Source organism: Notothenia coriiceps, unplaced genomic scaffold (genome assembly GCF_000735185.1).
Source record: "Notothenia coriiceps isolate Sejong01 unplaced genomic scaffold, NC01 NC01_scaffold00005610, whole genome shotgun sequence".
NCBI lineage: Eukaryota > Metazoa > Chordata > Actinopteri > Perciformes > Nototheniidae > Notothenia > Notothenia coriiceps.
Genome location: NW_011338311.1, coordinates 32026 through 58220, shown reverse-complemented (window position 1 = coordinate 58220; position 26195 = coordinate 32026). Strand labels below are relative to the sequence as shown.

Below are 26195 nucleotides of genomic sequence, written 5' to 3'. Positions count from 1 at the left end.
CCCCCCCGCGGGTCTCGGGGTGGACGCCCTCTCAGCACACTGATAGCCGTTATATTGGGTTGGTACTTTAAGAAGTGGCATGTATTTAGGGTTTTCAAGGAAAACAGATAAAAAAACATTTCTCTATTAACGTTTCATCTTTCAGTGACCAATATTGAAATGTTCTTTGATAGAAGTAGTGCACACAGATCAAATAAAGTCTGGAATGTTGTCATTACCTGAGTGGTCTGGTAGTCTGAGGGGCTGAAGCCTTTGACAGTGACCTCTCTGAAGATGTGGGGCTGCAGCGGCTCCTTCGTCAGGTCGCAGTGGTAAATGATGGCTGGATGCAAGAGAAGAAACCCCCTCTTTAATGGTCACACATGCAGAGCACACACAGTGACATTTGGCCTCTGCTTTTAATCCATTCTAGTACCAGGAGTCTAGCACTAGGAGCAGTGGGCAGCTAGTGTACAGCGCCCGGGGAGCAATGGGAATGAGGGGGGTGTCCGGTGCCTTGCTCAAGGGCACCACGGCAGGGCAGGAGGTGAACTGGGACCTCTCCAAGTAGAAGTCCACACTCCATATTTACGTCTGTTCGGGGACTTGAACCGGCGACCCTACGGCTCACAGTCCAAGCCCCTACTGACTGAGCCGCTGCCGGACATCAGAAGAACCATCAGCTCATATTGCTCCATAATCTAGTGACTAAAGGTGCATCACATCTCTTTCATCTTTATACAGTAACTATACGTAATGCAACCTCAACATTGTTAGACATGTGGCAAGATACAATATAACCAACGTTTGAGCCTACTTTATGACACCAGTGTGAGTTTTATGAGTTTTTATTTGTTTTTCCTTAAGGCGAGACACTTCAGGTGAATAGGGTAATTTTTTTAACTTAAAGACATCAGCTAGAAATGTCTCCAGTTAATTACTTACATTAAGACAATTGCTTTTTGTATTACAAGTTTTCTGAAATAGCATGTTTAAATATCCAAATGATCCGTAATCTCATTAAATATGCGCATATTTTAACAGATTTCAGGAACCGAAATCTGAACTTTGGATAAAGCCAAGTTCAAAATTCTTGTTTCATTTTGTAGTCATATTAGTATCTAAGGCTTTTACAGAATGGATTTTGGATATCTCTTTTTTTCACTCCATAAATCAGAAAATACTGTCAACAGCCCTAAAATATCAATTTTCTTCATGTTTTCAGGTATAAAATGTTATATAATTCAGGCTATGAAAAATATATGAACAAACCCTTCGGTAACAGCCTTCATAATATTAATAGGAATATAACTGGAAGGTTTGGTGTATCTACGTGCTACTGAAGTGGACATTTCGGACTCAGAGTAGGAGAAAAAACTCATTTTGAGAAAACGACCTTTAAAGATTGCTTTGAGGCGCTGGCTAAACCTTCCTGTTCTTTGGATGACAGCTCATCGACGCACTTCGTGAAGGTATTTCATGTTCGGGGTCATTTCTTTTTTTCTATAACCTTGCTTCATGCAAGTGACAATTGTTGTCGTCTTCTCTGCGAACGTTTTTTTCGCCGTTCTTTTGCCATTTTGAGATTTAAATTTCCAAATTCTCAAAATGTACCAGTGCAGGAAAACCGATGTTTTTGCCTGCCGTGTCTCGCCTTAATCCCATGTGCATTACGCTGTGCATTTTGCAGCACTTAATGCACACATATTTACACTTTTCCCCCAATAACAACAACAACAACAACACATAGCATCAAAGAGATATAGCATCTAAAACTACTACACAAACAACCATAACACTATGTATTGAGTCATCTTGTACCTGGGGAGAGGAAGGAGGTGAAATAGTAGAAGATCTCAGAGTCCCTCTTCCGTCCTGTGAAGCCCACCACGGAGCCCACGTCGAGGGGGAAGGTCCTCAGCTCCTCCCCCGAGCTCAGGCGGTACATTTTCAACACGTTCTTCACGTCGTGCAGGAAACACACAAACACGTAGCTGGAGAAGGTACAGGTGGCAAACACTGCAGGGAAAACAAGGGAAAGGCAGCAGATAAGAAGCTGAAATGTGTATTCCGGTTGACATCAAAATGTTAAACGCCTAGTTTTAACACTTTAACCGTACGGAAGGTGCAGCAGCTCACCAATAACATCCTTGTCGTGTTGAGGGATGAGCTCCTTCCAGTTGGTCTGAGCCGGAGAGGCAAAGTCGATGTTGATGAGGCGGTACCGCGGGGCGTCCAGGTTGGTCTTGAATGTGAACAACGTGCCCTCGTTGGTCACGTACTCGTACTCTGCGTCAAAGTTGTCGATCAGCTTCACCCATGGCAAAAGTCCTAAACATAAAAGGAGGGGTATGTTAGCGCTATAATGAGATCACTTCACATTAACAGACAGAGAATATAAGAATAATGAGGAAGTGCTTCTCGGCATTACAGATCAGTATTCAAATATAACTCATAAAAACCAGTCAATCTTACAATGATGACCAGGTAATGGTAAACACCAATGGATATGCTGAGAAAATACCTTTAGAGAAGGCCAGGCAAAAAGATCAAGAAAATAAAACAACAATCTTGACGTACCTGTAATTCCCTCAGGAGTGGTCTTCAGGTCACAGTACCACAGTCTGTTGACCGGATCACACCCCTCCCTGATCGACAGCAGCAGGTAGCCTCCATCGTCTGATACCTGCAATATAAATCAAATCACTTAACCCTCTCTAAATATCTAACATAACATAGCTCTCGTCTTTATTTGTTTTTTTATTTTAGGATGGTATAAATCAGTGGTTCTCAATGGGTGGGTCGCGGATGTGTGAGTGAAGAAAAAAAAATTGGAATTTTTTTTTTTTGGGGGGTGGGACGGAGTCAAACTTTTATTTTGAAGGCCCGATTTTCTAATGCTGTGCATGCAGTCGGCGTTGGACTGGAAGTACCGGAGACCATAAACGGTTTTGAAAACTGTCACGTAGTGATCATCTTCTCAATCAAATATATTTTCTGATGTTTTTTCGAGTCTTCTGGCCAATCAGAATCAAGATTGTTGCCGGAAGTCCCCACGGAGAATAACTTTGCGGTAGAACTATTCTTTATACATCCATGGGTACAACTTCTTCAGATAAAAATGAACACATAATGAAATATGACCCCCGGTTTGATGATTGACAGGTCACAGAACAATGGGAGCTATCTACCCTTACCCACAATTTAAAGTAAGTCAAACAGACTCTCCTCTTTACTCTTCTGCAAGATGTCAAAAACAAACAATGGCATAAAATATTATGAATATGTCGGGTAGTAATAGATTTATTTATTCTCTTTTCAGAGTGTACCAGAATGCATAGTTTATGTTAGTATTTCTAAAAATCTCCTCTGGGAGAATCCCCCCAGACCCCCCTGCTGGGGTTGGGTTTTCAGCATGTGTGCCTTTTTATATAGTTCAGCTTTGATTCCATCATCTCATTAAACCTTTTTTAAAAGCATACTTTAGTTCTGTGAAGGGATATAAGGGATGTATGCACTGTACTTCACTTTTATTAATATTGTATGCTGAAAAGCGTATATATTACAGCACGATTTTTTGTTGAATAGATTTGAGTGCTTCAAAATGTTGGGTGGCGATGTATTGACCAAGTAGAAAGTGGGTCCCGAGGCCTGACCAGTTGAGAACCACTGGTATAAATGACTTTCTGGCACACCTCAGCTCCAGCCATCCATTTGGGGTTGTCGGGGAATTCAGCGCACAGCACATCCTCAGACTGAGGAGTCCCCAAAATATGGAAGTACAGCTTCTGGTGCAGGTTGGCGGAGGTCTCAGTGCCTAGAGGACAAAACATTTGACGGTTTCAGAAACAACCCATCACAGCTGTCGGAGCAGTGGAAGCTGCAAGTCTTTTACGCTAAAAGTGAAGCATGTAGAGCAAAATCTATCTTTCCTCAGAAAATCTATGGTTCAGGTATTTAGCTTTAGATTAGCCAATCAGAATTCCTTTATTTGTCCCGCAACGGGGAAATTTACATTATTACAACAGCAGAAGTATAGAACAGGTAAAGTAGAGAGAATAGATTTATGTATTAAAAAAAAAAAATAATAATTTTAAAAAACACAATAGTTATAGTAAAAACATAATTGCAGATAAGTACAGCATGATAAAAAAAAGTAGCAGTGAATATATATTTTTAAAGTGACCATATTCGATTAAAGAGGTAGCTTTACTGTTTACAGATTGTGAATAAATTGAATGAAAAATAAAGCGTGAATTCTATTACACATCCGTTATATATTTATATATGTTATTGCTCATCAGGGGTATTACAGTCTGTGTGTGTGGTGGTGCGATATATATAATCTCATCATTCTGAGGGGAGTTCAGGCAGGAATACGCGGCCAACGCGGTCTTGACCTCACCGTCACTCTTTCCCTTCTGCTCTGGGTAAGAGTTGTAGAAGAGACCCTTCCCATCATGAGTCCAGGACATGCAGCTGAACTTGACTCGCTCCAGGCGATCCTCCAGAGCCTTGGCCCCTTCTACCTGCAGGAAGCGGATCTCCACCCAGTCCGAACCGCTGGCGCTGGTTCCGTACGCCAGGTTCTCTCCGTCCTCAGAGAATGCGTAGCCTTGAAGTGAACAGAGGAACAGAAAACTGGACATTAACAAAGACATCAGAGAAAGGCTAGATTCCTTATTTAGCTGAACATGTTGATGATATAAAAACAGGTTATTTCTGGACACGACGGTTTTACATTTCCGTCGATATTACCACATCGAGAAACTGTTCTGTGAATCTGTGCCAGTGCATGGGGCTAAGGCTTTGAACTAAAATGCAGAAATAAATCATTATAATAGTAACAAATAGTATCAAAGTGCAAAGAGTACAATATCCAGAATAGCAGAATTGCACAATATGTGAAAAAAGCATGAGGAATAGTTAAAAGAATAACAAAGCCTGTAATAAAATAACATCATTGATAAAAGACATTGTGTCGTCGTTACCTCGCAGGGCAACAGTTCCATCTTCAGAAAATGTGTTTGGATCTAAGAAGACTTTGGGCTCAGCATCCAGGCTATCCTGCATGTACATCACACTCTGGTTCTGGAGCCCTGTGTTGTAGAAGTGAAAGTACCTGAAAAGGAAGAGAAGAATTATTATGATGAAAAAAGATCTTTCACACATGTGCTCCACACAGTTGTAACAAAATGATATTGTTATCACTCACTTGTCCCCTCTCTTGAAGGGACAGCTGTACTTGGGGTAGTCATACAGCTCAGTCATGCGCTCCTTGAACAGGTCTCGCACCTCGCAGCTCTCTAAATATGGCACAGTCAGCTGGTTCTGGGCGGTGACAAAGGCCTGATGGAAGGAGATACAAGACCAAGAGGTAGTACACATCAATGTATTTAAATCCCTGCAGACAGTTCAAAGAAACTGATTTACTGATTTATCTGAAGAAAGTTGCCGATTAAAACCACAACAGGTGTGTTTACATTATGCTCCAGGTTTAGCTCAGCAGTTACCCAGATCACTCGGTGAACAGCCCTCTAGGGACAGACCCCTGGTGATATCAAATAAACCTAAGGCTGGTGGTGATAAATGCCTTTACGAGTAATAATTACATACTAACACCAGTATTTTGTTTACATAATGGTGACCTGTACCTTTAAGCAATTATAAAACAAGAGATGTCAGTGGAGAAATATAAACAAAAAAATCCAGTTTAACAAACTAATATTCTATGCAAAATATGGCAATAAACTATAATATACCTGTGTCTTTTCACTGTCCGGGTCCTCCAGCCAGCTGTATGGATCTGGTACTTTGTCGCCGTGATAGGCATCCATCTGAGGGAGGAGAAATAGCAATGACAGCGGTTAAAATTAGAACCAGCTAGGTAACATTAGGTGTGGCAGAAACAACAGACTAATGCTACCAAACTAGCACGTTCAGGTTGGTTTGCAACGTTAGCTAAACAGCAAAAAAATGTTAACTAAGAATGAATATAGGAAGAGTGAATAAAGTTATGGTTAACTGGAAACGACTGGCCAGACGTTTGTCAACAAACTCAGTCTGGGTTGTCAGAGCAGGCTAAGCTAACTAGCATGCTAACAAAGCAGAGGCTCACACCAAATGAATGGAAAAGCATGATGATTAAGCATCCCGGCGTACTAGCACGCTAGGCTAGTTAGCTAGCCGCATTAACTTACAACTGCATCGTCACGGTAAGCTTGTGGATACTGGAAAGACATTTTTGAGGTCAGTTTTCGGGAACTGCGTAACAAAAGGAGCTGCCTCAGAGAGTGAAACAGTGGTTTTGAAATGACCCTCTGGAGTCTGTAAAACATCAACTTCAGGAGATGGAAGCTTGGCAGAAAGATGCTCTGCTTACACACAGCCAACGAGCGCTTTGAAGAGAAACCCGCTGGTTGCCGGGGGGATCAGACCGGTGTCAGGGCGCCCTCTACTGACGAGAGACCAGAACAGAATCATAGCTGTTTCCTGAATATGCAAATAGGTTTATAAACTATGTGGAGATTTGGCTAAAACTCTTAGAGGTCATTTAACCTCCAAATCACAGTTAAGATGATTTAAATGAAAACAATTCAAACTTGCAATGCGTATAATCTAATGTGAAGCTAAAATAAGTAATTGAGCACTTCAATCATATTAAATCCATTTAGCATTTTCCTGTTAATACATATATATGTTTATCGTTACAAGCCACACATTTGAACTGCCTTGAATAAAATGACAATGAATATTACATGTTAAGGTTTGACATGGTGTTGCTGCAGTTTATACTGTTGTGTTCAGCTTACCTTTGAGTTAATTCAAAAAAACTGGAGCTTTAGAAAAATCATTTTTTGGCAAACTACTGTAGCAAATTCAATTGCTTCCTTCGAGCTTACTTGTGAACATTGGAATGAAAGTTTCATAAGTTGATTTTGCTTTGCATTTAATATAAGCCAATATGTGGCGATATTACCTATTTGATTATTTATTATTTGATTAAAAAACACGTTTGTATAATTAAGAAGATACTTTAGTTTCTGTTCTTCACAGGGATTTTATTTATTAATTCTACTGTCAGATCAGAATACAAAGGTAGGCCTACAGTCCAAGGCTAATTTGCATGAGTATTGATGTTGTGAAAAAGAATGTGGTAAGTCACCCGTTAAAAACGTTACCAAATCTAAAACATAAGGCAAAAGTATTTATGGAACAACTATGGCCCTATTTCCCTCCAAAAAATAATCTAATAATGCAGAGAAAATGGGTTAGTTGCAAATGGTGACGTTGCACCTTTAGAAAAAGGTTATCCAAGTCCACCGGGAATCTCCATCACCACTCTTATCTACGTGACAGAGAAGGATAGAGGTCAACCCTTCTTTCTTTCTGCTCATCATCCTCCCCTCCCTTCCTGTCTCTCCTTACTTAATCAATCAGTCCTGATTTGACCGTCATCATCATTGACATTTACTCTTACACAAGGACTGATAACATGAGATAAAGCCCACTGAGGTAGCTTGACGAAATGAGTAGATCCACTGGGTGAAGGATTCATTTTAACAGGTAACTTTCTATAACATGACTTTCTGGGACACCAAACTGTTTGGTTGGTTTTATCTGCTTTTTAAAAATGCAAAAACATGCTTCTAACTGTCTATATTATTCAATGGTAACCAACACCTTGTTGAATGTGTTATCTTTTGAGATGCCACATTGTGACTGTAAGTCATTCTACAACAATGCAGATAGGAGTATTGAGACAAGTTTAATTACACGGCAGTGTTTCCGGCAAAAAGGAAACTCATTGTTTGGATACCACTGCTGATCATACAGTGAGATGCCTCTGAAGTGTTACTTTCAGATTTGGCCTGGAGCGTCAGAGCCGTCATGCAACAGAGCCAGATTTCAGAGGAAGATGAGGTGGTTGCATTCTCACAGGTGAATGCATAGTGAAAGTGGAGAAAGAGAGGAGGTTAGTGCAGCCAGAGTAAATATAAGACACCATGCTCAGTTTAGAAAAATGTTGGTATGTTTGTGTCATAGTAAGGCTCATTGTTGATCTCAGGTCAATTGATTTTTCTTCTGGTTCAGGGAGTGTGTGTTTTGGTCTCTTCTGTTTAAAGCTACAAACAACAGTTGATTATTCGATTTTTATCATGAAAGCATTTTGTAAGCAAAATGGCAGGAATGCTGTTTTAAGCCTCTCAAATATAGGATATGTTGCAGGTCTATGTTTCATATCACATAAATTGAATATATTCGAATTCTGGATTGACAAAACCAGACATTTAAAGATATCACCGTTGGACTTTGACGAAATTGAATTAACACATTTCCCTATTTTCCACCATTTTACAGACAGACAAATCTAGATAATTATCAGCAGATGAATCGATGACGAAAATAAGCTATAATTGCAGCTCTACCTTTGTTCCCTGCAATGTGGATATTATGGGTCAAAGAGTGGTCTCCCCTTCCCCCGTTCCCCCACTACTCCATTCTTCTTCCCTAAGCCGGAGTCAGGATACCCCACTAAGCAAAGGGGATCTCTTCCTGTTTGCCTTCCTCAGTTATGGGTCACAGAACTATTGTCCTCTGACGCCTCTGTTTCCCTAACAAACCGGGGAGAGAAAAACACTGACAGTTTGAAGGACGTTGTTTGTGTTTGCATTGAAATATGGACTATTTATTCTCATAGAGTGGGTGGGTTTATGCATTTGTGTGTTTGACATAGACTTGGGCTGGGCTGGAAGTGGCCATGCATGGATTAGACCTTCTTGTTCCCCTGTTTTCCTCCATTGTCCAGGGTCAACAGTGATCTGTCCACCATAGTCGGAAGCACCTGTCTCTGTTGCAGCGGACAAAGGAGGATGACCACCTGTTGTGTTTCGCTGCTCAGGGTTAACACAAGGTTAACTCATTCATAAATCTCTCCAGCCTTACTCATTGCGGTTCCTGTGGAGCAGAGCACTTTGTAAAGGTGTATAAAGTAGAAAGGAAACTGTTGATCATGATAACTATAACAACACAAGATATGAAGAACCACATGTAAAGATATGTTGGTCAATGAATGTTCAGTTTGTAATATTCTGATATCAATGAAGAACTTTGTAACATATAAGCATCTAAATACTTTCGCTTCCCTTTGCTGTTCTTACTCACAGTAATCAATGAAATAATGAAATAGTTGCAGAAAGCAGCGCCTTGAATTTAGGTAATTCTTTCTTCAGTCTTTGTTAGGTCTTTAATAGTCTATTTCGAAAGTAAAAGGCAACCTAAAAAATGCACTTCTAAAACAGTAAAACATATTACACTTAATACTTCATGTTATTTGCCTAACAATGTCACTCAAAGTTAAGATTGTATCTATTTTGTTTGATAAACATAAGACTTTTAGTATTTTTTATCATGAAAAAGTATTTAAACAGCCATTTAAAAAAAGTTTCCTTTTTTTAATTCAGGGTCTGGGGAAAGATGTTTTAAATTGTTTTAATTTAATTAATTGTGTGATTATAGAGAGACATGCTTATCATTGTAGGTAATATAAATAGACTTTGGTGCAAGTTATTGTGGCAATTTCTTACAAAAATAGTTTATATTGCTTATTAATCATAATGGCCATAATTGCAATAAGGGATGTCTATGCTTCTTTATCTCAGCAGTCACAGTCCTTGGACTTAATAATAGTAGTCCAAAGGGATCCCAACGCGACAAAACAATACTCAAGCAATAATAAGGACGCTTTTAAATACAGAGATCACAGGGGACAGCTTCCTGCCCGTTTCTCTCATTCGGCTGTCATTAGCCGGGGCCAGCATAACAGTCTGTGCTCTGTCCTGTGTGTGATGTGGTGGAGGGTCAGTCCAACCTGGCCCCTCAGATGTCCTCAGACAACAGGATGTTATTGAGGATCCAGTCAGGGAAATTACAGCATGCACGGAAGACGGATGTGATTGGTGCACAAATTATAGGAAATGCTTAATGCATTTGTCATCATGTATACAGCACAGTCTGCTCACCAAGGTGGTTCATGTTTTTTGGCTGTGCCATTGACAGCCAAAACACAGTGACTAATATAATGCGTCGATCATTGACAAAAGAACAACCATTAATTTGTGCGAAACAAGTCCTATGCTGTCTAGCGGTGAGTTCATTTGTGGCTGTTTTAGGTTGACAGATTCCACCTCTAGGTTCTGTCAGTTTCTATTCAGACGTACAGTCATGAGTTCTTTCAGCAGAAAAAACACATGATAAGAGCGACAATAAGACCGAGTCAATCACCCTGAGGAGAAGGGAAGTTTGTCATTGTTTGTACTGATCATGTTGAAAAGGGAAAGAGAGCACTCAGGTTACCCAAAGTGAACTTGGTGAAAGAGGAGAGAATAAAAGGTCAGTTTTTTGAGAAAAGAGTCTTTGATCACTTTGGAATGCACGCAGATTTTTTTATACTGATGATGGTAATTCCCAATGGTAATTCCAGTAAACATAAAAGCTATTCGTCATTGTTTGAAAACAGACCTTTATCTTTTAGTCAAAGCAATTTGTATTTGGCACACTGTGTTTTCATTCTCGTCAAACTTGTCAGGGCACTTCTTCCCACTACTACACCATCTCAAGTTTTGCCAAAGACTAACAGTCGCATTTCAGGACACAGACTCTCACCTCAGACTTCTGAAGAGACTTTCTTGTCTTAATTAGTTTGTCAAAAGCGAGCTAAGTGGGTGAACAAAGCTTAGATCTAATGACACTGCTTTGTAATCAGGTGAAGTCCGCACTGACCAGAGAAACAGGGCTGAAAAGCATGAGTTTCTCCTTGTCATTACACAAACACACAGCACCAATGTGTCCATCATCCCTACACATCTCCTCTCTTCATGTCCTTGTGTGTCTTTGAACCTCACCTGCTCTGATTTCTGGGTTTGTAGGGGTGGAAAAAAGAACAAGAGAAGGAGGAAATAAATGTATTGCTTGCGTGCAGACGGATATTACCCTTTTAAAAGCAAAACAAATACGTGTGTGTGAATGCCCTGTAATTTCACTGTTGACATGTGCACTTACAGTGGGGATCTGGGACCCTGCTAATGACTGGGGCAGGTAACACTGGAGACAGGTGGAGGACAGTGCTGTCTGACTGGTCCTTAAATAGAGAGAGTGTGCGTCTGTGCGTGAGTGTGTAACAGTGTCAGACACTGACTGGGACGTGCAGACAGACACAGTGGCACCTGGTGATGTCATTGATGTTGTCACTGAGTGGTAGTAAAGTTCCCCTTTTATAATGGAGGCCATTCCTGAGGAGACGCCTCAAAGCATTTAAACACACTGTATTGCGCTCCTATTGTGATCTTGCTCAATGAGGACATTTAAATATCGCACGGGGACAGCACACGGTCTAAATATAGATATATATAGATATATTGAAGGACTAATTCAACATTTCTTAGCTTAATACACTCTCATATTTGAAATATGAGGCTGCAGCCAGGAGATAGTTAGTGTAGCTTAGCTTAGCAAATAGACTGGAAACAGAGGCTTACCCTGGCTCCTCTGAAAGTTTAAAAGCTGATCATTTTGAGCGCACTGATTTATTGTTTGATTCGTCAATACCAAAACTCAAAGTTACAGTCTTTGTACATTTTGATTCTGCTCTCTAACCATGTTACCTTTAGACAGAGCCAAGCTAGCTATTTATCTTGATTCCAGTATTTACGCAAACTAAGCTCTATCTGTTGCTCAAGATAATGTGAGCGGTATCAATCTTCTGATCTAAACCTGGGCAACAACGTCAAGAAAACCGTTTGGTCGGTAAATGCGAGCATCTGGGTTTAATAAGTATGACATCAGTAGGCTGTGAGCTAATAGTTGGGGGATTTTAGCACATTGACCAAGCGAAACCTACATTGGTCATTTGATTAGGGAGAACAAAAGACAAGCTGTGAACAGAAAACCATCTAAAGGTCAGCTAGGCTCTGTCCGATGGTAACATGGTACCCTAAGACAAGAAAGTGAATATGCGTATTTTCCATAGGCATTACTTTTAAGAAGCCAATACATAAGAAAAATGTGCTACTGTAGATGCTGTTTCTCATCTAACTTGGCAAGAAACCAATAAAACATATTCCCAAAATGTTGAACTATTCCTTTTGAACATTTGAAGTATGCCTACGGATGTGTCTACGTGATGCTGATAGAGCGACGATGATGTTGTGAACAGGTTTCCCTTCATTCTTACTATTAATTAAGGAACACGGTGATGCATGCCAGTAACAATCACGTGAGTTCGGGGTGGGTCAGTGACACTCGCAGAAAGATAAGGACAGAGACTGTAAGGAATGTGCATGCATGAATAAGAATATACACAAGCATATTGCACGTCATTCTTTCTGTGTCTTTATTTGAGATACCAGGGAGGATGTGTGTGTGTGCGTGTGCGTGTGTGTGTGTGTGTGTGTGTGTGTGTGTGTGTGTGCGTGTGTGTGTGTGTGTGTGTGTGTGTGTGTGTGAGAGAGAGAGGGAGAGTAAGGGTAAACTCTAGCCCGTGCCACACTGTGACAGCATGGGTCGGGTTCACCTCTGTTCTGTTCAGTGTCTATCCTGAAATATGGCAGGAATCTGAGAACGGCAAGCTACCCAAGGCTGACTGAGCTGAATCCGCTAGGTGAAAAATGGCCAGAGAAACAGAACCAGATACTTAAACACACATTTTCAAAATAATAAAAAAATTATAAACTTCTATTTTGTACGTGCCAAATTCTTGTAGTGTCATCATACTTGAAAGTGCCAGTTTTTTTGGGGACTCAAGCTTTGAAGGACATGCAAGAGAGTGTGTTTTTGTGTGAGTAAGAGTTTGTGTGCATCCTTCCCGGATGGTGCGTCTCACTGCTGGTCATTATTACAGCCTGCCTTAGTAATCAGGAGGAAGACAAAACAATGCGCGGTGCCTTTTAAAACAGTCAGGTGTGGCTCCTGGGGGTCTGACACTTCCTCCTTAAGAAGTCAGTCAAATTGGTGTTGAGCACAGAATCCTCTTTGTACTGAGGACATTGTGTTTTCAGACTGTACTGCTGCAGCTTATATTTATTAGAAGAAGTTGGGCTGATAAAAAGCATCAAGGCAAGTCCTGCATGCATTTTTAAGATCAACATTTTTATGACTTCTTTGGGTGGGCAGTCTTAAAGTGCAAAGTCCAGGCAGTATTTGTAAAGACCAGTTTAAAGGAAGAACACAACCTTTTAAGTAATCTCTTGATATGGCTGATCAACAGGGCTGCTAGAACTTAAAGCAATTGTGGGAAAAAGGAAACACTTGACATAAAATACCCAGTATGATGACATTATTGCTAAACCAAAAGACAGGGTAGTGGTCATAAGACACCAATCCATTTCATGACCTTACAAAATAGTGTTTTTGGTGTGTGCTTATAGGTGGTTGATTGAAACTTAAATATGTATTTATGGTTTAATGTATAGCTGTATGATATATAACACGTTTTGCAAACTGGTAAAAACTAATAGAATGTAAAAGCAAAATCAAGTTGTTCTCAAACGTTATTTGAATCTTCAGATAGTGTAAGATTATTTAAATGTGGGTGAAAGCCCTGAAACAATACTAGTACGTTTTTTGTGAAACGACTGTGGTGCATTGCATGCTTGTCACATTTGTATCAAGCCAAACTAAGAAAAACAAGAATGTATTGATTGAAGTTACCATGCATGTGGTTATTGTGACATGCAGATGATTTTCCTATGAATGGCCTTCATGAATAGCCTTGAAGAAAGGTTCTTTACTAGAGCAGTGTTAATAAGTAGCAGCTCGTCCAGTCGATCCAGAACGAAGTTTGTGAACACAGTGGGACAGAAATTACATACGACAGAATGTTCCAGATTGGAAGGCAGACTGCAGACTTTTTTAACCTGACAGCCGACAGCTCTCTATGAAAAATAGATTTCCTTCCTGCAGCTTTCACATTATGTGTTCACTCACACTCAGAGTTGAACAGTTGTTCTACGACTCAAATTGAAGTTAAAGTATAAAAAACGATATCCATGGTAACTTAATTGACTTTATTTGCTGGCGTCAACTTAGCAGTATACTGGTTGGACATTTAAATGTTAATCATTTCTTGGAAATCCTCTTTTTGCCTCCTGGAAAACCATCTGTGCAGGTGTTGTCTCTGCAGGTCCATGTGTGTAAGCGTTGGACATTACCTTTCATTGGCAGGTTACAGACGTCTACACTCTGGGTCAGCCGAGTACAGTACGTTTTCTCCTCATCTCTGTGGGTGGTTTTTGTGAGGATTTAAAAAGACATCTGTTGTGAAGTGCAGTAGCATTCCTCTTAGACCTGAAACCATGATAATAACCCTTGGCCTGTCAACAGGAGATCATCCACCGGCTGAAGGAAGACGGTTGGTAGACAGGGTGGGTGGTGGCTATGATGCCGTGCTGACATTTATTCACATTCACACCTAAAGTGGAAAACAGGATGGATAAAAAGATGGAGAGAGACAAGTTACGTCACTGTTTTTCTGTTCAAAACATATTCATCAAGTTCATATTGCTCCCGTCATGTCAAAAAAAGACTGTGTGAGTGATTTCTCCATCACAAGCTGAACAGAGTGAAGTGTAAAGGAAATCACTTAAAGTAACATTAAATGGAAGGGGAGGTTGACGGGGGCTGACAGGCTGATAACAGCACAGCATGGCAGGGAAAAGTGAGGGGAACATGCCCGAGAGACTGTGACATAAAGTTTGGACAGAATGCGAAATAGTTCCATTTGCGTCAGCCATAAAACTTTAAGAAAGGCAGAGTTGGAGGCTGTGTCAAACATTTCAGCTGTAATGGGTTATAAACTGGGCTCTGCATCAGCCATTCCTGTCGAGATCATTGTCCTCATCCATGGGGGGGGTGTAGGGGAAGGAGCCGCCCTTTAGTCCTGCTGCGAGAAATGACCCAAGGCAGGTAAAGACTCAAGCATGGAAATTATAGGGCTTAAGACACCTACAGCATTTACAGAGGCCCCAAAGGCACCATCAGCCTGTGTGCAAGCAGGCTCTCTGTGTTCCGGTTCATTGATAACTACTAACAGTGTCATCTGTCAACTGTAAAATGCAAATTTTCCCTTCCTTATAAGCTGTCGTCAGAGCAAACATACATAAACACATATTTATTTTTCTAAGCATACTTGTGGCTTTAGTTTTATTTGCCTTTAAAAAAAAAGATATCTCTTCACCTCAGTGCAATGGAGCTATATGGAATTATTGTTTATAGTTTATTGTGTATGGCATATTCAACAGCTACCACATATTTTCCATAACAAAAAGTATACATCTATACATATTGTACCTTCTGCCATTGATATTTGTTGTTAGTGAGTTGATGGGTAGAACATGGATTACAAAAAATAATTTAAAAACATGAATGAATGCAGTTATTAAATGCTGTGCGGACCACATCAAAACCAGAATTCTGAGAGCAATCTCGAGTCAGAGTCCGCTCCACGACTAATAAGAAAAGGTCATGTTATCGTTATGTAAATTACTCACACAGAAGATGAGTAATAGATGTAGTAAAGAAAAGCTTCAGATAAAGAGGCAGAGGAAGAGGAGGGGCGAAGGAGAGAAGAGGTGAATAGAAGGTGATGAATGAGATGTCTGAAGGCAAAGAGAAAAAGCCGAACAGCAAGAGAGAAGTGGATTTTAAATTACATGGTGGCTCATGTCAGCAGCCGTAATTAGCAGCTTGGTCAGGTGTGATGAGAGGGACAGGAAGCATGAAAGGAAGGACAAAACAGCCAGAAACCAAGGAGAGTCTATGAGCAACAGAATCCACTCGACACATGGCAATGCAACAAGAGAAAGTGAATGGGAACAGTGTGCATTGCAAATGCACCTATGAATGATAAGTTGTTTGCATTATGTCACGTGTCAAACGCGTGGAGGACAAGTCTGAAAATTCAGACAATTCTTCGGCTGGCTGCCTGGCTGCCTGCCAAGTTAAATGTTGCTTTTGGAAAAGAGAACAAGGGGGGAGCAGATAGCTTCATATGAACTAACAGCATCGCACAAGTATCAACACATTCTGAATCTCACCCCCACATAGCAGCACAGAAGGACAGCTGGACACAAGTCTCCTGAAAGGGAAAACTCAGGGTGAAAATGTCCCCGCTTGCACCCAGTAACACAACCTCAACAGTATTCATTTATCTGTATTTTAAGAGATGGCACAGTTTCCGTTAGTGTTTTTTTAATGGTATCAGTTATATACTACGATATATGCACTTCTTGAAATGTAGGATTCATACCAAATTCATTAATTTGGATAAGAGTTAAACATCTCTCAAATAAAAAAAACGGATGATCATTAGTAAATATCGCGAGGAAAAGTAATTTTATGTGTCTCCAAGAGTCCACATCTTTTCTGAGCAGTAGTTAAAAATTATTTATTATGACAATATGTTATAGTTTATCGAGAACCTTTAGTATTGTGCTGCTTTGATGACCTTGTACTATAGGTCAGGATATTGTGATGTTTCATCAACCAAATAATTTAATTGAGGAAAAAAGAATGGGCAGATTAACGTTATTTTTTTTAATGTGCTTTTTAAAGAGACACTTTTCTTTTCTTTTTTGTGGTAGATTACTTGATCCAGGTAATAGTTCAACGTAAAATAAATATCAAGAATTGTGATTAGTTTCACATTAGTAATTCTGCTCCACATCTCTGGTAAGACTTCCGAGGCACATAACTGTATCGGTGAGTCAAACAGGCAACACTGATTGACTACATGGAAATATTTCAGTCTGCTGCTGTGATGAAAAGTTGGATATTATATGTCCTTGTATTCAAGAAGTGTCTTCATTTTAGCAATTGTTTTATGGCCGTCAGTTGCAGAACACCCTGAACAATGTTGTAGGATGAGAATGTGTGCTCTAAATTTGACTTTTCTTTCATGATCGTGCGTAAAGTGTTAGATCAGGAACTGTTGTCATTTCCATGTGGTTTATGGTGTGAACATACAGTATGGTGTGCAGCATTGAATCCTGCATTCAAACAAGATTTCCTATGACGCTTTAGCTGAACTTATTTGAACTGGACTCAATCGATATTTCCAAACCTTGTTTCACACTTAACAAAGCACCAGAATGATCTATTTTCCTCTGTGCTGTGTCCCTGACTAATGAACACAACACAGGTATGCCTTCTTATCACCCAAAAGATGGAGTGGGTGTCTGTCAGAAAATGAAGATGTATTAGTCTGATCCGGACATAGCTGTGTGACAGCCAGTGCACCGGAGAAAGCCTCACGCCCCGGGGCAAGAGAGTGACACATTACATTGCATTTTTTTTCACACACACACACACACACACACACACACACACACACACACACACACACACACACACACACACACACACACACACACACACACACACACACACACACACACACACACACACACACACACACACACACACACACACACACACACAACCTCCAAGGAGGAGTCATGGGGCAAAGGGGAGGAGGGGGAGGGAGCACAAGAGGAAAAGGGAGTGTATCTCTCTCTCTCTCGCTGTATTTCAAACACACACACCTTCCCTCCTCCCAGAAGCAACCGTCACACACTTGAGTGTTCAGTTGCACGGCCAGTCACACACAGGTACACAGGATACTGAGGTTGGGTGAGAGACGCTGACAGAGAGAGAGAGGACAGCCACCGGTTGCTCACTCACAATAAAGCTTTCAAGGAGGGCACCGACAGCCTGCCTTATGTGTGGCTCCTCTCAAGGCTTCACAGTAAGTTCAAATCTTTATTAACTGTATAATAGATTTTCTTAATTCTAATTTTGTGTCAGTGTGAACTGGAGGGATTTTTCAACTTGGCAACTTATTTATTTATTTTTTGCATTACAAAGGTGTCCCTTGTAACATAATATCAAAGTAAGGTGCTTTCTAGAGTCAACCCGTTACATGTTGTCCTGCGAGCCACACAGCTGTGTTCCTTTGACTCATGTCTTGATTTTCTGAATTTATTTTCTGCTGTGTCACTGGGTTGGATGGTTTCGGAGTGAGTTGTCATGCTTGTGACAGTCATTTCTAGTCAGCTGTGGTGACCACACTTCAGAGAAACATAGGGGGGGAAATGTCATCCGTAAATCTCATCTCTCGCACTTCTATCTGCATTTTTTTCCCTCCATGAGAATAAGACGAGATATTTTGTTATCGCAGCATTTGTGCATTTCAATGCCAGATTACTGTGTGAGCTTTAAATCATTTTACATTGATTAACACAACTTTTTTTAACAACATCAAAAGTGGAAATATAATCCTAATTCAAGCAAAAAAAAGTAAAACTTTGCTTGTAAATAATAGTGCAGGTTCATGGAATTGTATGGCTTTAAAAATACCAACATTTTCACTTCAATTCTGAGTTTGGTCGGTCAGACCTTATCACTGAGACAAACTGATGAGCCTGGAAAAGGAAGTTCAGAGAGGGCAAATCTGAGCATTGTCTTTCAATCACAAGTCTTCTATCTTCTTCTCTTTCACTATTTTATCGTTTATCCCATCAGTCGGGGAAGAATACCTTTGTCAGGGCTGAGGTGCCTGACAACAATCTTCCTGAGAAGGGACCGATAGACAGTAAGAGAAAGAGAAAGACACTTTAGACCTGGCTGAGTGCCAAGTCTCAGTCAGTTCAGAGGAAGTCTGGTAGATTCACTGGGAGCGCTGATTTCCTTGTGAAAGTGCTCCTGCTCCGGGGCTGACGTGCACAGGAACCTCCCTTATAGCCCAGGGGTTGGGGTTTTGGAGAGTCACAGGATGTATGGGACAGTGGGGGCAATGGGGCAGCAAGCATGAAGGTTCAACTTTGAAGTTTGTTTGTCCGGTAGAAGCTGTTGATGGAAAAGTTGAATTCTCCACCACTTCTCTTCCCCGACTTGGCCCTGTGTGTCAGATCTCACACTTTGCAATCTAATTTTAGCTCAATACAAAACTTGAATTCCCTGGGTACTTCGGCTGTTGTTTGAATTGTCTGTGTTCTTCTCCGTATATTTAAATATAAAAGGTAAAAGGAAAGAGTCTTTAGTCAGCATAGATGTAATTCACATTGCAAGATAATCTGCTTTTTGAGACATTTGACGAGATTTTCTCCCACTTTTTCTCTTCCTTTTCTGTAGGCCTCCTCCTCTCAGTGCACCACAGCAATGTTAACATTAGAAAACTCACCGCAGAGCTCAGGGGTCATCACAACAGCAATGCCAGAGACGCAGGACGCAGACATGGCATCATGGAGCGAGGCAAACTTTGAGGAGAAGTGCACATATATCGTGAAGGACCATCTTCTGGAGGAAGGGTCCGAAAACAAGAACAAGACACGAGCCGAGAAATCTTTACCCAGAAACCTGGCCCTGAAGCGCTGCCACGACTCCACAGAGGTAGGCAGCAAATAAAGTTTTCCTTGTCTGTGTGTTATTCAAATTGCCTAGATAAGGAGTTCTTGCAAAACCCACGGCAGAGCAATAATATACACAAGTAGTAAGCAAGTATGTTTTGAGTAACTGCCGACTCCTTGCGTCACTCCAACATCCTTCCATCCACTCATCCGGGAAGTACTTGACATGTTGTTGTCTAATTTCAGCCTTTCCTCTCTGCTCTCTGTTGAGGCAAAGCTTAAGAAAGGCGAGCCCCTCAGCACACAGCCTGAGGTCTCTATGATTAGTAGCTACCTCCGATTCCCAACCCTTTGTCCCAGCACACAATTACACCATAAAGCAGAGCATGGCACCAAGGCCCACCTAATGGAAAACAATGTGACCAGTCTTCTGGATTAGTTGTGTGGAAGTTGCAATTATTAAAGGGGAACATTTGTTTTGTTTAACTGGGTAGTAAATGGCAGATAACAGAGGTAAATGAATGATAGAAGGTTAACCCAATGGGCTATCCATAAAAAAGGAAATATTGTGTTTCCTTGTGCAAGATAAGGGTTGAGCCTCTGCAGATGAAAGATGGTTGTCTGGCGAGATAAGAGGAAGTAGCCTCAGCGTCTGCGGCTAAATACCTGTAACACCACTTTGACCTTCTAATAAGGTCTGTCTGGAGTCTGGTTGACACCAAAGAGCAGGATACGTTACAGTTATCTGTGACACAAGTGGAGCAGTCTGACAAAGCAAGGATCAAACACGAGATAAACTCAATGGCTAAACATGTAGTGGTTGATCTGGCTACATACACTATGCCAGTATTGCTCCAATATGAAAGAGGGACTACATTACCTACATTGCTTTAGGGGATTTGAGTGGGGGATCAGCGTGCCGTAGACTGGTCAGGGTGTGCCCATGACACCTTATCCTCCCTTCCGCACCCTGGAGGCTTGAGACAGAGGGGTGCGTTTCACACCTGGAGGTATGAGAACAAGAGTGGAGGTGAAATTTTAATGATAGAGAAACTAAAGATAAGGTGGGCGATTGGTTTATGAAATATTCAGCATGGGAAGAGACGGAAACATTCTGTCACAGACCAGCAACATACACTATTTTCTCCTAGGAAGGGTTTTCATGACAGCCAATGTATAATAATAACTACATACATTTTTGATTATTTACCAAGAAACCAGCACAGGGTGTTGAGTCAGATAAAAATAACTGTATTGCCAAGAATCACATCCCTCTAATTAAGTTTTGAAGCATCCGGGGTTTGCCCTGGCCTTCAATTTGTGAGCCACTCTGTTGTTTGATGATTGTGTGTCCTTCTTGTTGAACAGGTGCTTGGGGTGACCAGTAAGGAGCTGATTCCTCAGGGAACACGTTTTGGCCCTCTGGTGGGGGAAAGCTACACCAACGAAACGCTACCGAAAGATCCCGACAGGAAGTATTTCTGGAGGGTAAGTGAGCTGCAAGTGGGTCTTCTGGGTTTGAATGCTTGCAAGTGAAATTTGTCTTGTTTCTGTTCACATCCTTCATCTCCATGTGGAGACGTTGTGGTCGCTGTGGCGCGGCGAGGGTAAGCAGATGTGGTCAAACGCCTGACATCCTGTGAAAGTATGACTTCTTCTGTCGTTGCTTGAGTCCCTTTCAATGCTGCTAGGTCAAATAGGTTAAATGTGCATCCAGTGTAAAAGTGCGTTTGCCAGTTCTCTGCATGGCTGCCTGAGGTCACACACACACACACACACACACACACACACACACAGCTGTTTGGTTTCAGTGACGCAGCAGTTCTCCTCTCACTCCGCTTCTCTCGGTATCACTGCCAGTAAATACACCATACACATGTCCGCGAGCTCCAGACTCATAAACTCTCACACTGACTAAGCAAGGAAGTGGCTTTGAGCCTGAGAACTGTTTTGTTACAAATCAGCAGCATCAGGACATCTTCCATTACAAGCGCCGGTGCAATTCTATAGTTTAGAGTCAGCAACCATGGATTCATGCAACCCTAACCAAAACTTGCGACAGCCATAACACAGACAATGTGTTCGCACTACAGCCATGACTCACAGCAACAAAGAGCAGATAGCATAAAAAAACGTTGTAAAGAGGGGAAATTAAGTTGAATTTAAATTGCTTCTTAAAAGGTCAGCAATACTTCACAACGAAGGCGAGTGTGAGGTCTTGAATGGGCCAGATAGTAAACCCAATACTACAGTCCAGTCATACAGTGAAGTTCCTACTCAGATGTTTTCATAAATCCAAATGACTTCACACACCAGCCTCAGCTGAAAGAACATTTCTTAACCATAGAGGCGCCAGGAAACCTTTCATGGTTTCATAATCAGTGCATGTCAGCACCATCAACCAACTTATCTCTTGTTGTGTTTCACACTCTAGGTCTTCTCGGAGGGGCATTTACACCACATCCTGGATGGTTTGAACGAGGAGCGGAGCAATTGGATGCGTTACGTCAACCCAGCCTGTTCTGTGCAGGAACAGAACCTGGTGGCCTGCCAGAGCGGGTTAAACATCTACTTCTACACCATCAAACCCCTGCAGCCGGGCCAGGAGCTCCTGGTGTGGTACTGTCCTGAATTCGCCCGGCGCTGTAACTACCCTCCACTGGGTCGACTGGCTATTGACAGTATTGGTAAGTGTGTGTGAATAGTGTTCATTTAATAGGAGTTTTTCTGCAGATCTTCAGTTAACAAGAACCATTCCTGTGCCCACGCTTTGAGACACATCTGTTATTGTGGAGTAAGGTTACCAATCAAAGGGCTCGATCGACTGACACACTCTTTGTGTTTAAGAAGTTACTCAGTCACACCCACAGTCCTTTTGTTAAAGCAGGACACAAAGGAGGACAGTAGAGTCCTGAAAGCAGAGAGGGTCTGTCTCCAGGTATAGCCATAGTACCTGTGTAAGATGAATTTTAGGACTTAAGGTAATGTTTCAGTTTCCCTTTTTAACTTCACATAGAAACACAGCTGGCAGCTCTTTTACACACAAAGCATGTGGCTTATATTCACACACACAAAAAGAGTGCACATACTAGCAGAGAGACTACATACACACAGCAAAATACTCATTTACACACAGACACACACACAAGAGGCTGCCTGAGGTGCTGACAGCATTCTGGCACGACTCCTCTTATTTATTTGGCTCTTAAGGAGGAAGAGGGGTAGGAACGCTCCAGTGACTACTTGAACTTCCTGACAAGACGACCTGCTGACAGATTGATATCTCACTGAGTGTCGGCTATTTGTTTGCTGAGAGCTGGCCTCTCGGGAGAGGGGGGAGGGTAACACGGGGGAGCACACAGTAGATAAGGGTTGCTCTGTGTTTGCGTGGGTGGATGTTAATTGTGTCCAAGGGTAGGTGAAATGTGGATGCATACTTCTGTATTTTGTCTTCCTCTGTTTGTCAGCTTGTGCCCTTTGTCTTATCTGGGGCAGGTCAGTCAAGCATAATCTCTCCTCGTGACTTCCCGTGTAGGAATTGGGAAGATTTATTCAGATAAAATAGAGATATAGATCTAGATTTTCATTTTCCGTTTAGACTTTAGTGGGAAAATAAATATGACTCATAAGTCAGTTTATGTTTTGATGGGTATCTTTTCAAGCATTTTTAGGATTATGTTTGTCTGGGGAAAATCTGGTATATCAGTCAGATAAAAGGGAGTTTCTTGTGTGTATTCTGTCCTGCTTGTGATGGAAAATACTGGCCGGCACTAATGTAAATAACATACTGTACCCACTAACTCCATGCTATCTGTATCCTGATCAGATGCCTATTGTTTCACATGGGGTGTCCACTTTCATAGAGTGCCAGGGCAAGTCTGGTAGACAGTTCACAGACAGGCAAACACACCTTATAAAACACTGGACACAGCTTAAAACTTAAACTTAGACCAATGGGAACTTGTGTAATTTATCAAGTTAATGTCAGGGGGCTGAATGAGGTTACTCTTGCTGAACTTCTAGAAATTATTTCACCTGTTTCTGATGCCGTTTCTCAATTCTTCTGTCCCACAGAACCAAGTCAAGCTCAGGAGAAGACAACATTGAAACGAGGACACAGTGTCTCTGAAATCCTTCGAGACGAGCCTTCCAAGTCCCTGCCTGCCTGCCCCAGACGTCTGAGTAGCCCCTTGTCTCAGACCAACCTCTCAGCAGTTTTTCCCCTGTGTCCCCGTGTTGTATACCCGACCCAGCCCCACTCAGAATCCATCCATGGCCAAAGATATGTGACTCAACCACCTGTGCCATCCTGTAGCCCTCCAGCTGCAAAAAGACCAGCTCTTAGCGGTCCCTCCAGTTTGCACTTCACCCTTCAGCACAGTCAAAGCCCTGTTACAGCCAAACCTTACCAAAAGCCCTCTGTACCTGATCGAGTCCATCCTGCTCTGAGGCATTCCCCCTATCTACTGCCTCACTACTCGCTCGGACTTAACAGCATTCTACCTCAGTCATTCCCCTTCTACAGAGACCAAATGAAACATCACTTCCCATCTCATTTGCTGCCTTTTGACAGCTATGCACACATCCACCCTTCTCTGGCTAACGGACACAAAGACTTGACACTTGCACTATCCAACACCAAACAAGACCTCATTCTTTCACAAAACAGTGAGCACAGAGACAACAAGGACCTCATAACCGAATGGACAAACTACCTCAGGTGCCCTTCCGATGACCTCAGAGATTTCAGACAATCTACAAGCAGTAATGTTCATGCAGACCTCAGTTTACCTGCATCATCCAGTGCCTCATCCATGGCCACCTCCCTCCGCAGAGCACTGCCATCTCTTGCGCCTGGAGGATGTTCACCACCAGTGGGTAAGGCTGCCTTTTCAGACTGCCTCCCTTCCAAACCCACCTCTGCCACTCAGAGACAAACTGAGGATGCAATGGACCTCAGGAAGATCAAACGAGGTGGACATATTATCGGCTACAAGACGCTGTCATATCCCCTCACCAGGCAGAATGGAAAGATCCGGTATGATTGCAACATCTGTGGAAAAATCTTTGGGCAGCTGTCCAACCTTAAGGTTAGTAACTCGTCATATTCGTAAGTTTGGAAAAATGCCTTCACAAAGTGGCTAAAAATTGAGTTGCACATCGTTATAAGTGTCCATAGAATACTAAAATGGAATAGCCACCCTGGTTTGTTGAGCTTTAAAGAATAAATCAATGTAAATACTACTTTTTTTACATGGTGTCCTCAGGTCCATCTGCGAGTGCACAGCGGGGAGCGTCCCTTCAGGTGTCAGACCTGCAATAAGAACTTCACACAGCTGGCCCACCTGCAGAAACACTACCTGGTTCACACTGGAGAGAAGCCTCATGAATGCAAGGTATGATTAAATCTTAAATTAAAGACTGACATTTTGGGAAAGATGTATACCAGTCTCATGTCTGTACGGTAAATAATAGTTGGCGCCAGCAGTCAATTAGCATAAAGACAGGAAACATGGAGAAGCTTATCTCTGTATATGTTACAAAATCTGTCTGCCTGCATAAAGACCACAAATTAATATGTTTGATCTTGAAGTTTCTTCAATCTGTAAAAAAATGTAAGTGTAAAACATAACTTTATCTTTTAACAATGTTTATTTCTTACTCTAAAGTCCTAAACAGCTCACTACATAACCCCCCTTGAAAGCCACATTTACAACAAATGATGTATAACTTTCCCTTTAATATCCACAATATTTAGACTACAGTATCAAAAACTATGACTAGGACACATTTTGAAACCTATTCTGCTTTTCTCTGTTTGTCCACAGGTGTGCCATAAGCGATTCAGTAGCACAAGCAACTTAAAGACCCATCAGCGGCTACACTCAGGTGAGAGGCCGTACCTGTGCAAGCTCTGCCCGGCCCGCTTTACTCAATACGTACACCTAAAGCTCCACAAACGGCTCCATACTGGTGAACGACCTCACAGGTGTCCTTGTTGCCCCTGTGCCTATCTCCACTACTGCAGCCTGCAGGTGCACCTCCAAGGCTTCTGCCCTCTCTCCCCCTCGGTCTCCCACAGACACTCCCCGGAGGAGCTACACCGAGTCAACGCAGAGATTGAGAGGTTTGACATGAGCGAAGCGGCAGAGCAGCTTGAGGCCATGGCTGCAGATGCTGAGATGGACAAGGGAAATGTTTTTGACTTGATAAAGAAGATGGAGTCTCGTACCTCTGGCCACCACGAAGAGGAGGAGGCCGAGCTGAGCATGTACAAATCTGCAGTTCTGCCACATCATGGCAGCCCTCTACCTCTGCATCCAACCAGTATCAAGCTGGAGTCAGGCTGCCCATCAGAGCCCTAAAACAGCCTTGCTAATCCAGCCGTATAATCCTTACAGGTCAACTCAGCAGCTGTCTGTTACTGCCCTATTTGAAGTAAAGCCTCATCTCAATCTTGGATTGCCCAGCATATATACTCTACACAGGCTGTAGCATGTGGAGAATCAAGACATTACCAGCATGGCCTGGGACCACTGACTGATTTATATTTCTTTGTTAATTTATTCAGTTTTTAACATTAATCTAAAATGTATGAATGATTTGTGAATTTTTTTTGTATTGTATTCTTTTTTTGTATCTTCATTGAACGACTAAATATTTGCATAAACAAAGTTGTAGTTCACTGTATTGTTTCTATTTATATCATTTGTGTCTCTGCTTGCGTGTTTGTGTGCGTGTTCAAGCCTCCTAAGGACACAATTACTGTACGTACAAGACTATGTAGTGTCAGTGAGCTAAGCGTTACAGTGAAAA

The 26195-nt window shown here is 41.7% G+C and overlaps 2 protein-coding genes across 2 annotated transcripts in view; one reads left to right on the top strand and one right to left on the bottom strand.

The window, feature by feature from the left end:
• Positions 1-6389, bottom strand: part of prep (prolyl endopeptidase) — a 9837-nt gene extending 3448 nt beyond the window's left edge. Inside the window, exons 1-10 of the mRNA XM_010768379.1 lie at positions 6180-6389; positions 5742-5816; positions 5195-5328; positions 4971-5101; positions 4385-4594; positions 3675-3796; positions 2560-2665; positions 2119-2310; positions 1801-1998; positions 219-322 (exon numbers count right to left, since the gene is read on the bottom strand). Coding sequence (XP_010766681.1) covers positions 219-322; positions 1801-1998; positions 2119-2310; positions 2560-2665; positions 3675-3796; positions 4385-4594; positions 4971-5101; positions 5195-5328; positions 5742-5816; positions 6180-6317 — 1410 coding nt within the window. The 5' untranslated portion in view covers positions 6318-6389. The remainder of the gene's footprint in view (positions 1-218; positions 323-1800; positions 1999-2118; positions 2311-2559; positions 2666-3674; positions 3797-4384; positions 4595-4970; positions 5102-5194; positions 5329-5741; positions 5817-6179) is intronic.
• An 11296-nt stretch (positions 6390-17685) lies between these two features.
• Positions 17686-25942, top strand: LOC104943060 (PR domain zinc finger protein 1-like). The gene is made up of 7 exons (XM_010768380.1): positions 17686-17779; positions 19165-19422; positions 20748-20867; positions 21814-22066; positions 23454-24469; positions 24647-24775; positions 25208-25942. Exons 1-7 carry the CDS (start codon positions 17753-17755, stop codon positions 25742-25744), a joined length of 2340 nt encoding a protein of 779 aa, XP_010766682.1. The 5' UTR covers positions 17686-17752; the 3' UTR covers positions 25745-25942.
• Positions 25943-26195: the final 253 nt, after the last annotated feature.

Coding starts and splice junctions, on each gene's coding strand:
- LOC104943060 (XM_010768380.1), top strand. CDS start 17,753: ATGTGTGGCTCCTCTCAAGGCTTCACA. Junction 17,780..19,164: donor GCTCCTCTCAAGGCTTCACA/GTAAGTTCAAAT, acceptor CCTTTTCTGTAG/GCCTCCTCCTCTCAGTGCAC. Junction 19,423..20,747: donor GCTGCCACGACTCCACAGAG/GTAGGCAGCAAA, acceptor CTTGTTGAACAG/GTGCTTGGGGTGACCAGTAA.